Consider the following 16,935-nt stretch of genomic DNA (forward strand, 5'->3'; position numbering starts at 1 on the left):
CCAGGCCGCAGTGCTTGGGGTATGCAGCAGTGTGGAGCCAAGGGTATGCACTTCTGATAGCCCACTGAACTACTGGTGGACTGGATACAATGGTTCACAGGCCATATGTTCAACATTCCTGCCGTAAAGTATCATCTCTCAGGGTTCTTTCCAATCCATTTGCTTTGTCTCCTTTCACTCACTAGAAGGATACATTCTGACATTATCAAGAATGTTTGCCTCTAAAGAAATCACTAGGAATGAAAGGCAAATCAGAATTATTGAGGAACATTCTACTCACTGAACTAAATTAATTCCTTGTATAAATACTGCGCCTTCAGTGGCTGTACTGTATGGAATAATTTGACCCATACTTTTACTCAGCCCATGGTAATCCTGATTTTCATCAGCTACTATGGCTGTTTTTCCTAACTGCACTTCAAAGGACTTACTCTAGGAATTAGAATTCCCCGTAGCTTTTTATGTCACGCAAGCACAAAACAATATAGTTTTATTCTCTATAATATCTGTCTTTCTTACTCTATCCCAAAGCCTTTTATGGAATCAAATTTAGTTAAATGCAGGTACAGAGGTCGGTCTGACTGTATAAATAAAAGGCAGTGATATGTTTTATGTGCATATTATGACTGTTCAAAACCACTGTGTATTCAGGTGAAAGGTTCCTATTTAGATCCTCAGAAAGAGATAGCCTTGATCAGAGTTTAGGTCAAGTATTTTTTTCTTTTAAATGTAGAGTATATGGTCTGTAGTGCAGGTTGGGTACAGAACCAAGTTGTTGCCTTATGACAAAATATCCCACAGTGTAGAACACAGTGTTAATTAATGGCCAAGTTCTGCTTGAAAAGTGAAATGCTACCAAAACAGGAGATAAACCTGGGGAGTTGGGATAACTACACAATATTATCACAAAATAAGAGACATTATTATTAATTATCAATATTTATTGTTGCTAACAATGTATTTAAGAAAGAAAAGAAGATGCAGTTCCTGCCTGAAGGACTTTCATTATATGAAAAAAGCTCATAATAAAGAAAGCTAACTATTTATTGGAGCCAGGGCCAACGCCCCATTATTTGACTTTGACACTCTGTACTGTCACTTAATTTGTGCACCTTATAATTTGGACAAAAATGGCAGTCACTTTCCACTAGCAAGCAAAGATTTAATAGCAGAGTGCTGTAGTGAGGTCAATGTTAATAATACAGCATTAATTTTACAAAATGTACTACAGAGCATTTTATGAAAGATCATAAATAATTAAAATGAGACACTTATCACAATAAATGAGGAAAGTACATCTTGTAATGCAATGTCCTGACTTTTATTAATTGCTTTTTCACTTGCTTGCTAATTAACAAAATTCACTAGTGTGCAATTGGTGTCTCAATCACTAATCCAAATAAGAACAAGTCTAGAGTAAATACTGGATTGCAGTATTCATCCAAGCATACATTTAGTTCTATGTATCTGCACCTATATGAATTAAAAATACATTAAAATAACCGCAGATGCACACACTCGCACATGCAAATGCCTTCACCTGTATCCATTTAAGCAAAAGTTAATTTGCAGCATATTTTGAAGTGGGTCCTTCCTATAGCATGAAGTTAGTGGAAAGAATTTCTAGAACAGTAGTGGGCAATTATTTGGGCCAATGGGTCACATAGACAGCTTTGGGGGGCTGTCAAGGGCCAGTCAGCACCCCCACCCCTGCAACAGCTTGCCAAATCCAGAGCCCACAGGCCCTGTGGCGCCTCTCCACCACCAGTGCCCACTTGCAGCTGAGCACACAGCCCCAGCCCTGGCCAGCCATCCACACCCACTCTGGATGTGCCCCAGCCAGGGAGGAACAGCTCCTGACCAGCGCAGGACCCACGTGCATAGCCCCAACCCCGGCCGACCCTGCATCTGCTCTGGACCAGCCACAATGAGCAGCAGCACCAGGGCAGAAGTTGCTGCTGGGCTTGCGGAAAAAGCAGCAACCCCCCCACCTCGCTGCTGCTGAGCCGTTTTTGCTGCAGCTGCCCAGAGCCCATGCTCAGGCTGCCCTGCAGTTCCTCTTTACCGCCAAGACTACCCCTCTGGGTAACCCAGAGGTGAAACTGGTAGCGGTGGTGACAGCAGCATAGAGGAGTCACAGGGCAGCCGAGGCATGGGCTCTGGGAAGCCACACCAAAAAAGGGCCCAACAGTGGTGAGGGGAAGGTGGCTACTTTTCCCCTACACCCAGCAGCAGCTTCTGCCCAGCCGCTGCCACTGCTCAGTGTGGGCAGGTGGGTCCAGTGTGGGCATGGGGCAGGCCAGGGCTGGGGCTGAGCACACGGGTCCAGGCTGGTCTGGAGCTGGTCCACTCTGGCCAGGGTGGGTCCAGAACAGGCACAGCCTGGGCCAGGGCTGAACAGGGCTGTGCACATGGGTCCCTGCCAGTCTCCATGGGACCAGGGCTGGTGGCAGCAGCAGCCTGAAGGAGCTGCCACCACCTGGTCTGCCTAGAAATGGAGTCCATATTCCCAACATGTTTTCCTGTGTCCTCCTGCTGAGTAATAGAGTCTAGCTGGTGAGGAAGCTGTTTTCTCTGAAAGGTGAAAAATGTCATAAATCCATACTCCTGGTGGCATGAAGCTCTAATGTTCTGAAGTCTCCTGCAAGGGGAGTTTCTTGACAAATTTATATTATAACAAAGTGACCCCTAACGATTCCAACTATAACTTCCTTTCTTATCCACTGACAGGGGGGAAGCTTCCTGGGGGGGTCACTTCACTGCCCTTACCTGTTTGCTGCAATCCACCTTTAATCCATCATCTACCAGACAACCTTTGAAAGATCCCCACCAGTTTTCCTCCTTATTGCCATCTCAAAAAATGATATATTGCATTGTCTCCTCCTGTATTTTTGAGCACTGTGAGCAGTTTGGGACTTAGAGCCTCAGAGGCCTGAGTTCATTGAACTTATTTTGTAAAGGAAATCTCTGCTAAAATTTTGCTTTTTTTATTACCATTTTCTTTCTTCTGTGTTTCAGAAGTAGCATAGTGTAATTACAAGCAGGGTAAGCAGTGTAGTGAAATTACAAGCACTGTCCCATGATGCCCTAGTAGCCCACTATCCGCAATGAGAAAAAGGTGTAAGTTAGCTTCCCTAAAACATTGACATACCTCAGCATCCTCCCTCCAAAGTCAAATGAATCCCAGCATTTCTACTGGGGCTGCTTCACCACAACAGACAAGTACATTCTCATTTGGTACAGATGACTGCACTGCAGGCACTGAATGCATCTCGGCTTCAGTGTTGAGTTCAAATGTCATCACAAACTCTGTCCCCTGGATAAGGTCCTTAATCAGTGGTTTTCAAGCTTTTTAGACTCAAGGCACCCTGCAAAAAATACCAGTTCTTAGCTTTCACACATTTTTTACTACAGAAATATAACAGAGCAAGTCTTCTGTTGTAAAGAACTCAAAAAGACCACAACAGGTCAGAATGTTTTTAACACTATGAATTCCTAGTTGAAATCTTGGGGTTTATATTGTGCATCTTGTTTTCACACCTAAACAGCTACTATTGTGTGGCACCCACCGAACCCTTGAAAGGCTCTCAAGGCACCCCAAGGTGCTGTGGCACCCTGGTTGAAAATCACTAGCCTAAATGTTTCCTCAGCCTGCCCTGGTTCCTATCAGTTTGATATAAAATTGACCCAAGAGACCCCTGAACTGAAAATCTCACAAACATGTTCATGCTTTCCACTCTGCAGTGGTGAGGTCTACTGAAAGTAGCACTGAATATTGCCTTCAGTATCCTTAAAGTGCTAGCTATATTTCATCTCCAGCAAAGACAAACTGCATGAGGATATTTTCATTATTGATGTTTACAGTAAGGCTTATCACTTTGTGCCGAAGGATGCACCTCATCACTGCAGTAAGGCTTAGCATTGACACAGCAGGAAAAGCCTCACTTTGATTCCCCAGAAGTCAAACTCTGTTGATTCCCAAGAAGTTTATCTTGATTCCTGAAGAAAATTTTCCTTGATTTAAAGGATTTTACAATTGATCCACATATACTGAGCTTTTAAATATTATCCACCTATAAAACAATGGTGTTTTCCCCCTTTTGGTGCCTTTGATTCAAGGTATTTTCCTTCTTTTCTTGGTTTAACATGACAGTTTGTAGTCTGCTGCAGATCATTACAGAGGCCTCCCTGGAGTTCTGGAGTGTCCAGGAGGAGGGATAAATAAAACTACTATAGAAAAGAAGCCCATGTAAGTGTAAAGCTTGTCACATGGAGTTATACTCTGTATTCAATCCTTCACTTACTTGTTTCTTTTCAGAATTGAGAGTATTTTTTCCAGATTCTTTTTTGGGATTGCTGCAAAAGGACCTGCTAGTTAGGAGCTTGTGAAGTTAGGCTTACACTAAGAGCTCCCTTCTCACCTTCCCTCCCCAACAAGAAAGCTTTTGTTTGTTACAAGTTATCCCTTTAAAAACTGATCCTTAAGGCTAGGGACAGAAGTTACACATAAGTTGGTTTAAGTGATCAGAAACTGGTTTAAGCCTGTAACAGAACAGAAGTTCAGTCACTTAAACCACTTACAAAATGGCCAAAACTGGTTTAAAATAAACCTGGTTGGATGTAGTATCAGATTTAACTGATTTAGGTCAGACCGGTTTATGGAACTTCTGTCCCTGACCCCTTCCCAGTTCAAGTTAACTCACAGTCCCCCAGCATCCCAGGATGCTTTGCAGTCCTAGGCTGGGCTGGGTTGTCTGCTCCAGAGAACACAGTTGGCCCCATGCCTCTGGTCCCTAGCCGGAGCACTATCACTGCTCTTGCTGGCTGAGAAGGGGGCGGGGGTGAGAAATCCGGCTCCCAACTGCAGGCAGGTCTGCCTGCCAGGGCTAGACCAGCCCCTGCCAGGCTTTTCCCCCACTTGCCTCTGGAGCAGAGGAAGGGGGGTGGCAAGATCCTGGGACCAGGCAGGCAGGAAGAGGGGGAGAGGGCACTTTAAGCCACCTCCTCCAGCCCACATCTCCAGCCAGAGTCTGTCTGGTAGGGGTGCAGCAGCCCGAGCCAGGCTTTTCCCTGATTCCTGCTTAAATGGAGGGGCAGGGATGTGGCCAGATGCCAGCCAAGCCAGCAGCCTGAGGTAGGTGGAGGGGGTTTAAACTTCCCCTTCCCCCTGCAAGGGACCCCGGCTGGTGACTGCCTGGCAGGGGTGAAGCAGCCTCTGCCTGGCTTTTCCCCTGCTCCCCACTCAAGCAGAGCTGTGGGGAGTGTGGCTAGATACCAGCCAGGCCAACAGACTGAGGTGGGGTGGGAGAGGGGGTTTAAACCCCCCTTCCCCTGCTGCAAGGGACCGCCACTGGGGACTGCTTGGTAGAAGTGAAGCAGCCCCTGCTTGGCTTTTCTCTTGCTCCCCACTCAACCAGAGGTGTGGGGGGCATGGCCAGATGCCGGCCAGGCCAGCAAGCTGAGGTAGGGGAGAGAGGGGATTTAATCCCCCCTTCCAAAATGCAAGGGACCCCAGCCCCCCTACCTCTCCCACCCTCTGCTCAAGCAGGGAGAAGGGGAAAAGCCAAGCAGGAGCTGCTTCGACCCTGCCAGGCAGACCCCAGCTGGGGTCCGGTATGGGCTAGGGGTTTAAACCCCGCTCCCGAGTTCCAGACCCCAGCTGAGGTTTGCCCTGGAGTGGGGGGGCAGCCCCTGCCACACTTCTGCCCCCCACCTATTCAAGGTGGGGAGAGGGCAGCCCTGTCTGGGGTTTTCTCCCTCAGTCAAGCAGAGAGCAGGGGGCATGGCCACACTGAGGCAGAGAGGCAGGGGATTTAAATCGCCCCCCACCTGAGCATGTGAGCCCAGACCTGGAGTGTAGCCACACATCTCTCCACTAGAACCAGTAGCAAGGGGGAGGGGGGGGACAAAAGCCCAGCAGGGGCTGATTCCCCCAGCCAAACCCTACCTAGGGTCTAGGGCCAGGGAGGGGTTTTAAACCCCCTCCCTCAGACTGCAAACCCCTGGCTTGGGTGTGGCCATGCCCCCAGCTCTCCACTCGAGCAGGGGGTGGAAACCTGGCAGGGGCTGCCCCCCTCCCCCCAAAGGCAGACCTGAGTTGTGATCCCGTGCAGCCAGGAAGGGCCTCCCCACCATGGGTGACTAGTGCCGCCTTAATCAGGGGGGGCACATACCCTCCCAGCAACCAGTCAGCAACCGGGGGGTGGGGTCCCCCTACACCTGATCGTGAGATGGCCAATCACTGCAGCCACTCCCCAGCTGGTGCTTGCAGGGTAGGCACAGGCATACCCACCTGCCTCTCCTTGCCCATCACCTAAGCGGTGAGCGTGGCCAGTCAGGGGTTGCACCAGTGCTCTCAGGTCCATGCACCCCATACTCATTGCCACTGCTCCCCACCTCAGGCTACAAGCCCCTGGCTGGGGCATGGCCACATGCTTCTCCCCCACTCTTTGCTTGAGTAGGGGGCAAAACCCTGGCAGGGACTGCCCCCCCCCCAAGGGAAGTGGGGGATAGAAGTCTGACAGGGGTTTCCCCCCCCACCCCAGGCAAATGGGGGCTGGGGTCCCATGGAGGCCAGGGAGTGGGACTTAAAGCCCTGCTTCCCCTGGCTTCAGCATGCTAGCCCCAGGCTGGGGCTTGGCCACATCCCCTCCATTTAAGCAAGGAGGGGAGGAAAGCCTTGGAGGGTCTCTCTCCTCCCTTCCCTTTAGCAGTGGCAGAGAGATGTTCTCTAGCACCCCTCAGCTTCTGGTCTGAGCCACTGCAGGCATGTGTCTGCATTTCCAGGATCAGAAGTGAATGTGTGGTCACTTGCTTCTCGGTTCAATCTACACAGCTTAGACTAACCTGCAAAGATTGAATCAATTCAGCCTCTGGCTTGTTGATTGCCTGTGCTTAGCCTAAAGGCACAGGTACATGGCAATTGAATTTGTCCAGCACTTTCCAAGATCAGGCTGTTATTGAACAAGAAAGACAGGGAAGTCATTTTCTTTTGCACATTTGCCCATCAGGGATAGTTATTCTCTCCTACTAATGATAAGTGAAGTAGCTTAAACTAGGAGTTGCCTCTTTTGAAGCACATGCTTCATATTAGCTTCACATAACTTTTGCCCTAACAACAGTTGCAGTTATTAATATTAACCTATTGTATGAAAGTCATACAAAACTGCTTTCATTACACCAAGCAGTTAACAAGCATCGTTGTTTCTGTATGTTTCACATATGAAGCAAAAAGCATGTACCCTTGGGCATGCTGCTCTTGACCACACCCTACCCAGCTGTTCCCTTTCATAGTTTCATAGTTGGTAGGGTCAGAAGGGATCTGAGCAGATCATCAAGTCCGACCCCCTGCCATGGCAGGAAAGAGTACTGGGGTCAAATGACCCCGGCCAGATGTTCGTTCAGCCTTCTTTTAAAGACCCCCAACATAGGAGCCAGCACCACTTCTCTTGGAAGTTGCTTCCAGATCCTAGCCGCCCTGACAGTGAAGTAGCACCTCTTAATATCTAGCCTGAATCTACCCTCTGCCAGCTTGTGTCCGTTGTTTCTTGTAACTCCTGGGAGTGCTCAGGGGAACAGGGACTCTCCCAATGCCTGCTGGTCTCCCTTGACTAGTTTGTAAACTGCCACTAGATCCCCTCTCAGCCTTCTCTTATGGAGGCTGAACAGGTTCAGGTCCCTCAGCCTCTCCTCGTAAGACCTGCCCTGCTGACCCCCGATCATGCAGGTGGCCCTCTTTTGGACCCTCTCCATATTGATCACATCCCTCCTGAAGTGCGGTGCCCAAAACTGGACACAGTACTCCAGCTGCGGCCTGACTAGTGTCACATAGAGGGGGAGGATCACCTCCTTGGACCTGCTTGAGATGCATCTGTGGATGCACGACAAGATATGGTTGGCCTTCCTGACCACATCCCCACACTGTCAGCCCATGTTCGTTGTGGCATCAGTGATGACTCCAAGATCCTTTTCTGCCTCAACACTGACAAGAAGGGAGTTCCCCAGCCTGTAGGTGTGCCGCTGGTTCTTCCTCCCCAGGTGCATTACCCTGCACTTGTCAGTGTTGAACCCCATGCTTTTCTCATCAGCCCACCCCTGTCACCTGTCTAGATCCGATTGCAGACTGTTCCTTCCTTCTAGTATACCCACTTCACCCCACATCTTAGTGTCATCTGCGAATTTGAACAGGGCGCTTTTTACCCCCTCGTCCAAGTCACTGATGAAGATGTTGAACAGTATGGGCCCAAGGACCGAGCCCTGGGGAACCCTGCTGCCTACATCCCTCCAGGTTGAATAAGACCCGTCCACCACCACTCTCTGGGTGTGGCCCACCAGCCAGTTAGTGACCCATCTGACCATGTAGGCATCAACACCGCAGTCTCCTAGTTTCTTACTGAGAATGGGGTGAGAGACCGTGTCGAAGGCCTTCCTGAAGTCCAGAAAGACTATATCCACTGCGACACCAGCATCCAAGGACTTGGTGACCTGGTCACAGAAGGTCACCACGTTGGTTTGACAAGACCTGCCCCTAATGAACCCATGATGATTGCCCCTGAGCATAACCTCCCCTGCTGGCCCCTCGTGGACATGTGCCAGGATAATTCTCTCAAAAAGCTTCCCCAGGACCAAGGTAAGACTCACCGAGTTATTTCCAGAAACAAAAGGGAGAGACTTGCAAGTACTGCAGATCATTTTTGTTAGATAATACTTTCACTTCTAGTATGGAGGAGGCACCATGATCCTCCTTCCTCCCTTTCAGCATGGGCCAAATCTGGAAATGAGGCAGTAAAACCACAATGAGGGTGCACTGTCTACACTGCTGTTCTTGAGAATGCCAGAGATGGAAATTCCTAGAGTGGCAGCAGGAAGGTACCTCAGGATAGCTTCACCTCTGCTTTAGGTTTTCATACGTAAGAGCATTGTCTCTAGGGCTAAACACAGATAGTCAAAAAGCCAAAGGCTGAATTGATTCAGTCTTTGCAGGTTAGTCTAAATTCACTTTTGATTTAGGAAATGCAGCCACATGCCTGCAGTGGCTCAAGCCAGGAGCTGGGGGTGCTAAAGCATGAGCACCTAGATAGCATGGGTTGTATGCTTGCTTCCTCTTCCTGCTGCCCCTGAGGTCTCTGGGATCCTGCAGTAGCAGGACTCTGCAGAGTTGCTCATCACTTCCTCTTCCTGCTTCCAGGTGCCTGTGGGATTTGTAGTCCAGAGTTGCAGCCAGCAGTAAGTAAGCAGGGCAGGGCAGGGCAGGGCAGCTCCATCCTCAGGGGAAGGAAAGTGTAACCCCCCTCCCTGGCCCCAGGCCCCAGTAGGGGTTTGCTTGGGGGAGTGAGGGGGAGGCCAGTGAGCCAGCCCTCACTGTTCCAGCTAGGGAGCAGAGAAGCAAGGCCAGTCCTGCTCTCTGGAACACACAGCCCAGACCAGCGCAGAGCTGCAAAATGATGGGATGCTGGAGGACTGATTTAACTTGAACCAAGAAGGGGTCTGGGACAGAAGTTTCATAAACTGGTTTAACCTAAATCAGTTAAGTCTGATACTACACTCAACCAGCTTTGTTTTTAAACTAGTTTCAGCCACTTTGAAACTGGTTAATGTGCACTGAACTTCTATTCTGTTACAGGTATAAACCAGTTTCTGATCACTTAAACCAGCTTATGTGTAACTTCTGTCCCTAGCCTAGAGGAGAAGAGAAGAAATGTAGCCATACTCCTAGACCTCAATTTCTTTTTTATCTATTATCAAAAAGGTGGTAAAGCTGGAGTTTAGCTACCTGCTAACAGATATGGTTCACATAGCTATCACTATTTGATTATCAGGTTTGGGGGGGGGGGGTCTTGTTTTGTTCTGAGGTTTTTTTGCTTTACACTTAACTTTTCCAGTAAAATATCTTCAGGAAGACAGTTTCTGTTCCATTACACTAATGACTATTTACCAGAGTGAATTCCAACAACTTTTATTTGTAGACAAACCAGGAAGTATGCCCTTAATTTGGTAGGAAATCATTCTCACTGAAACAGGCATTTACATTTTTGGCTCCAGTATCTGAAGGTTTCATCAACTTTTAATGAAGAAAGAATTAGCAATAATTTTATCTTTGACACATGTTATAAAGGTGGTAGCAGTCTGGCATCAAACTGCATGATGGAAAATTAGGCAATTCTACTAATAAGTCTTTGGTAAAAAAAATTATAATAGCCTACTTTACATCCCATGCATAATGAAGAAAGCATTTTTCTGACAGCCTGTTTCCAGTCTTTAAAATCCAATTCTAATGCTTTCTCCAAAGAATTCTAGGCCTCATTTAATTTATCCCTCCAACTGTAAAGTTCCACGTTTGTCTTTTATGCTGTTTCTTTCATCTCTTTCCTTTGTAGCAGTATTAACATATCACTGGGCACCAACTCTCTTTAAGAGACATATTACAATAATTTTTATCAGCCTTTATAATGAATCTTACATTGTAAGAGCTATGGTCATACACACCAAGACTTGTTTTAGCAACATAAATTTCCTGCTACATTTATCTCATCTCCCTTGGAAATAAAGCTTTCTATAGTTTATGTAATTCCATTTGGCAGAATAGTATTTTGGAGCTCAGACCAGAAGCTTTCGGTGTTGATATGGTTGATACTGATCTCACTTATCCCAGTATCACACAGACATAACTGCACTGGTTCAATTTACACTTGGTGTGAGACTGGAATCAGGCTCCTTATTATGCATGACACCAACTCAGTTCTCACATTACCACAGGAACTTGCAAAGAGATACTTAACCCACCCATAAGTAACTTTTATTTGGTAGTTATAAATCAATTTGAATAATCGCTGTCAAGAAATAAAAGTAATTAAAAATGCAATAAAAATAAATTTAAAAACAAGACATTTATATTTCCATTTTATTGCTGACACTGAGTTAACAATATTTAGAAACAATTGTACTTAGCCATAATTTTTAAACTGTATTTTCTTCTCTGAGCATGTATTTATACCAAATAAAGTACAGAAGAACACTTTAATAATGATAATTAACCTTAAGAATTTATACATTCCTATACCAAGTTTGTATGAGGAAATGCAGAACAGATCCCTAGAGCTAAAAGAGAACAGAGATCCATTTGGTTCAACATAAAGAGTAAATGCCCAGTGCTTGCTTAGGCACTGCTCTCTAATGACACTTGTGCTTTGGACCAGCTATTATTTACTGAGGGGATGAGCCATTGTGATGTGTAGAAAGAAAATAATAAAAAAGAGCAGTTAAAGCTCAGTAAAATTTCCTGTGGTTCCAGAGATTCTATATACTGTAGTAGAAATACTGTCAAGTGAATTTACAATATAAAGAGAACCTAGAAGCAAAAAGAATGTCTGCATTGCTGTGTGGGAAAATAGATTTGCTTTTTCATTTTCTCTTTGGTGGCAGTTATTCTTTGTGCCATAGTTCACCTACAGTCTTTTCTCCTAAAATACCTTTTTATTGCATTGGCTCTGGTGCTGTTCCTTGAGTTATTTCCAGAAACAAAAGGGAGAGACTTGCAAGTATTGAAAATCATTTTTGTTAGATAATACTTTCACTTCTAGTATGGAGGGGGCACCATGATCTGGGTACAGAAAAGGCAGCCCCTGCTATAATCAGGTCACAATATTAGTGAGCTGGGCCCATGCTTTAAGCCAGGTCCTACACAAAATTTATGAGAAGAGGCTGAGGGAACTTGGATTATTTAGTCTGAAGATAGGGGATGTAATAGCAGCTTTCAACTACCTGAAGCGGGATTACAAAGAGGATGGAGCTAAATTGTTCTCAGTGGTGGCAGATGACAGACCAAGTAACAGTAGGGGAAGTTTAGGTTAGATGTTAGGAAAAACTCTCTCACTAGGAGGGTTGCAAAGCACTGCAACTGGTTACTCATAGAGGTTGTGGAATCTTCATCCTTGGAGTTTTTTAAGACCTGGCTAGACAAAGCCTTGGCGGGGATGATCTAGTTGTGGACAGTCCTGCTTTGAGCAGGGAGTTGGCTTAGATGATTTCCTGAGGCCCCTTGCAAACCTTATTTTCTATGATTCTATCTCAGGGTGGGCAAAATACGGCCCATGGGCCAGATGTAGCCTGCTATGGGATTTTGTCCAGCTCACAGCAGGTCTCTCTGTCTCAGGCATGCAGCGGGATTGGGGCAGTGTGGCATCCAGACTCACTTTCTAGCAGCTCCAGCAGCAGCAGCTCCTTCTAGCTGCCACTGCCACCACCAGACTGGGCCCAGCTGCACAGGCACTCCAGCCCATCTGCCCTGCACCCACTGCTGGGGGTGAGACCCATGCCAGATGGGTTGGGGGCACTGGTGGGCAGAGAGTGCTACCTGGGATGGGTTGGCGGTGCCAGGATCACATGGCAGAATCATGGGACGGTGACAGCACAAGGCCAGGGCCCGAGGCAGAGCTGTGATCCACTGTCCACATGTCCCTGCGACAGGTGCTCATTCTGCAGGCAGGGGCATGCTGGGAGTGGATTGCAGCTCTGCCCCAAGTCCCAGCCTTGTGCTGTTACTGCTCCAAGATCCCAGCCCTGACCTCTGCCTGCCTGTCCTGCTCCCAGATGCAGCTCCCCACACCCTCGCAGTCCCATCCCATCTGCCCAGCTGCAGACCGGATCTGCACAGGTCCTGGCTTGCCTCCATGGAGACCCCAGAGTTGCAAGGCTGTGACAGCGAGGAGCCAGGGTCCAGAACACAGCCGCAATCAGCTCCCCATATGCCACTGCCTGCGGAACCAGTGCCCATCACAGGGCCATGCAGGGAGCAGATCACGGCTCTGCCCTAGGCTTCAGCCCTGACCCCGTGATCCTAGCCCTGGCCCCACCCGACCATCCCATTCCCAGATGCCGCTCCCCACCCACCTGTAGCCCCATCCCAGCTGCCTGGTCCAGCATGGAGCAGAATCACTTAGGCTCTTCCAGCAAGGGCCCCCAAAGTGAGCTGTTGTGGGGAGGTGATGACCCAGCTTGCAACAGCTCATCAAAACTCCCTGAGTGGCCCTCTGCCCCAAATAACTGCCAGTTATCTGTTGGTCTGGAGAAGTCTGTGAGGAAAGTGAGGGGTTAAACATCAGATGGAGTTAGGAAAGTGCCACCCTGCTTCCAGGTAGAAGAGAGTGTAGGTGGTGTGCAGAAAGGGTAGAAAACAGCCTGTCTAAAGGCCTTAGTTTATGTCTGCACTGCAAATTGGTTCATACCTGAACCCTGAGTAAAACTTTCAGGCTTGGGCTTTATTGTCCCCAGGATATGAAGACAGGGGCTTTCAATGAGCATGAGCCTGAACTCTTGCCTATCAAAGCAGGATCTAAGATAAAACAACGCAAAGCTTAATTTTCCTGAGATTTTTTATAGTCACTACTGACCTCTTCTCATTTTTTTTCCTTTCTTCCCCTGAGTATGATCCCCTTGGTTTATCTATATCCAATGTTAATAGGATATTTAATGAGTTTGATTATTTTAATCATAATACTGCATTTACTATATGTTGTTCAATGGCTGTGAGCATTCTAGAGGCAGGGAGAGAGGAGAGGAAGAGATACTTTGAAAATAAAATAATATAAGGTGATATGATTATATTCCTGTCAAAGCTACTCCTCCTGCTCTCTCCTCCTGACCTTCCACAGGCTGGGGAAAGATAATTACTGCCACTTGGTTACAGTCACTGACCCAGTCATTCTGGGAGACACAACTTGTCCCCACTGGAATGGTTTCTTAAGCACTATTTGTTTGCCTTGCAGGTTACATGCTGCTTATAATAAAACAAACAGTCATGCAGAAGCCAAATCACCTTCACATGGTGCACTCATTCATACCCACTGTTTAAAACTGCATTCAGAAGAAGTAAAATTAAGATTTTTTTTCTCCTTGCTTTGTGTCCAATGCCATGATTTTATTACTTTCTGTTTTTATTTTAAAATTGTTTTATAGTATTGGATAAGTGTCAGTCATATTGTGATCAGGGATTTTATATAAGATTATCGTGTTTTATTATTCTATATTTTCCATAGATGGCAAATAAAATACCTGGATTTCATTTTGTGGGGGGAGAGTGGAGAATTAAAGACCAGCTATGATTTTTATTAAAGCAAATTCTAACTGACTTGAAAAATGTTATTATAAAATATACTGTACCATTTCCCTATTACAAAAAGCTTTTAATACAGTCAAATTAGTTTTTTTGTGTACACTGATCCTACCCCCTGATTACTGTAAGAAAAAATATAGAAGCAGCTAACACTGGCCTTTCTTTGAATTTCAGGAATTGTTGCAGTCCTTTTTTGTGGAGTCACGCAGGCTCATTATACTTACAACAATTTGTCACCAGATTCCAAAATGAGAACTAAACAGGTAAAGTAAAAAATAACTGATTTTATCTGTTCTGCTGGTATAATGAATACACACACACGCACACATACACACATGCACGCATACACATGCATGCATATGTGCACACATGCACACACACACACGTGCGCGCGCACACACACTGCCAATATAGCTTAAAGGGCCTTCATTAATGCAAGGAAAATAGCTTATACCTTCATTAAGAAGAAGAGTAGAGATTGTGCCAGGAAACACATTAACAGAACAGAAACAGAAAATAATAATTTAAAAAATCTATTATTACTAAGAAAACAAAAAAACTAAATGTCAATCTACATCAAGTACAGAACAGATAATGAGTTATGCTGTCTTCCTTCGGAAAATGCTGCAAGCCTTAGGAAATCTAAAAGCTGTGGTGAGTAAGGAGGGAGCTGTTCAAGATCCATCTGTATCTTTTTGCAAATGTGATCTGGGAACTATGTGGTCCAGCCTATAGTTTTCAGAGTTGACAGATGTTTCTTTCTTTGATACATCTGCAGCAAAACAAAAAACACTGGGGGGGCTGTTCTTAGCATTTAAAATAGTTACCCTCCATAATAAAATATATGAGTCCTTCCAAACATAAGTAGTTTGGATAACCTGGAGCCATTTTCAGGATTGAACTTTTGTGCCAAGAATGCTCTGCAGCACATCAAAAGACTTATGTTAAACTGCCTAGTGGCAGCCACACACCAGGGAGGCATAGCAAATACTAGTGCCCTTCAACCTAGAGTTTCCTCACCCTGACAATTTGACTGTGAAGATCTTCCACATCTGCTAGTTTTAATTTTGCGGCATTTTCTTTCAGAGAAGGGATATTATTTTATAATTTGGTTCTTCTGCATAAATTTATACCTACAAAAACATTGTTTAAAAAAAAGAAATGTCTTTGTCATAAGCTCATTTCCCCCTTGCTGCATTTTTTTCCTGTTTCTTTACATCTAGAATGGTCTCCTTCATACCAGTTTTCAGAGAACTTGCCAGACAGCTTCCCTCTTCTTTCAAAACCCTTCTCAAAGTGCCTTCCTCCTGTAAAGACTTTAAAAGATTAAAAGTTCTAGATTTTTCCACCATCTTCACTGTAGAGTGGCAGACTAGGTTTCTAAATTTCTATTTTTGTGTATATTCTATTTTAGTTGTGACTGAAGTAGTTCGTTAATTAATTGGGGCAAGGCAGGTTCTTTTTTTTTTCTTTTTTTTTTAACTTGTAAGGCATTTTAACTTGTAATCATGTCTGTTGTTCCCAATTACTTCCAAGTGCTGTACTGGGTATGATTAGAAGATTATTATGAATAACTGCAAACATCATTGGGTTTAACTTGGTTTAACACTTAAGATGCAAGAGCTCCAATTGTAAATTCCAACCAAAAGTCTTACCTTAACTTGTCAGCTTACATGTATAAGCTTAGCTGCTTCCTAACCATCTCTGAAACTACTTCTAAATGCAATTTACATCCATAGAAAATACTTTTTTAAAAAGCTTCAGAGGAAAATGAAGTAATTGGCCCCCTGGGAATCAGGATCACTCTTCAAAATCCTTTGCCTTTGAAGGGAATCTCTCCCAAAGACAATGTGAATTGTTGCATCAATTAATTAAAGCCAAAGGGACACGTCAAGGCCCTCAAGAATTCTTCAAAGTGGTGGTGGTATTCAGCCTATGCAACTGGATAGGGCTCACATACCCAACCTGCCCAGAAGTTCACAGTTCTAACAACAGATGTATCAAAAATTACTCATTCTGTCAGCGCACTGACAGCACACCTCCTCCATGCTTCTTTTCTATCTTCCTATCTCTCTCTGGGTTAGCATCTGCACTACAGACTACTAGAAGCAGTGCCCTAGCTGCTGGGCCTGCTCTGCTGGGCAATATTACATCCCCAACATCTTTCCTTGGCAGCTGGGTGTTTTCAGGGGTATATCTAAGTTTGGAAACTATAGGGGTGAAGTTGACTATTCATTTAGACCATACTAACTGTGAAATGTTAAACGGTGTCAAAGTTAGGATGTGCTGTGAGCAGCCACACTTTAAGAGTTCATATCATTCCTTGCCTTTACAGCTCTGACTTGCCATTAAAGAGCTGGTGAGTAAGGATGTGGTTAGAAGCGAGGAAACCTGGGGGGACAGCTGGGAGTTGTGGTTCCTGGGATGCTGGAGGACTTCAAATTGCTTGTTTTATCTCTGTGGAGCAGGCTGAAGTTACCCTAACACAAGCTAGATAGCATTACCAAGAGTTAACCCTTGCCTGAAGTGGCACTTTGAGACACTCAGGATGCGTCCAGATGGGCATGGACAGTTCACCTTGTGCCGCCACTTCTTGTCCCCAGGGAATGCCCATGCCACATGCGCTTTGCCATGTGGCAAGTTGCCCCAGGTGGCATAGGGGAGACTGAGGCCAGCACTGTGCTGGCCCCAGCAACCTTACCTGGGGTCCTGGGGGCCTCCCAGAGCTGCAGCTGTGGTGATCCTGGCAGGCAGAGCCTGGCCAGCAGCTGCAACAGAGCTCCAAGTGGCCTGGCTCCTCTTTTTGGGTGCACTGCTTTTTTTTT

The 16,935-nt window shown here is 45.9% G+C and overlaps 1 protein-coding gene across 1 annotated transcript in view; it reads left to right on the forward strand.

The window, feature by feature from the left end:
- SLC9A9 (solute carrier family 9 member A9) overlaps window positions 1-16,935 on the forward strand; it is a 413,235-nt gene that overhangs the window by 160,968 nt on the left and 235,332 nt on the right. Inside the window, exon 9 of the mRNA XM_025208443.1 lies at window positions 14,285-14,373. Within this exon, the coding sequence (XP_025064228.1) occupies window positions 14,285-14,373 (89 nt within the window). The remainder of the gene's footprint in view (window positions 1-14,284; window positions 14,374-16,935) is intronic.

The sequence above is a fragment of the Alligator sinensis genome, unplaced genomic scaffold (genome assembly GCF_000455745.1).
Source record: "Alligator sinensis unplaced genomic scaffold, ASM45574v1 scaffold846_1, whole genome shotgun sequence".
Taxonomy (NCBI): domain Eukaryota; kingdom Metazoa; phylum Chordata; order Crocodylia; family Alligatoridae; genus Alligator; species Alligator sinensis.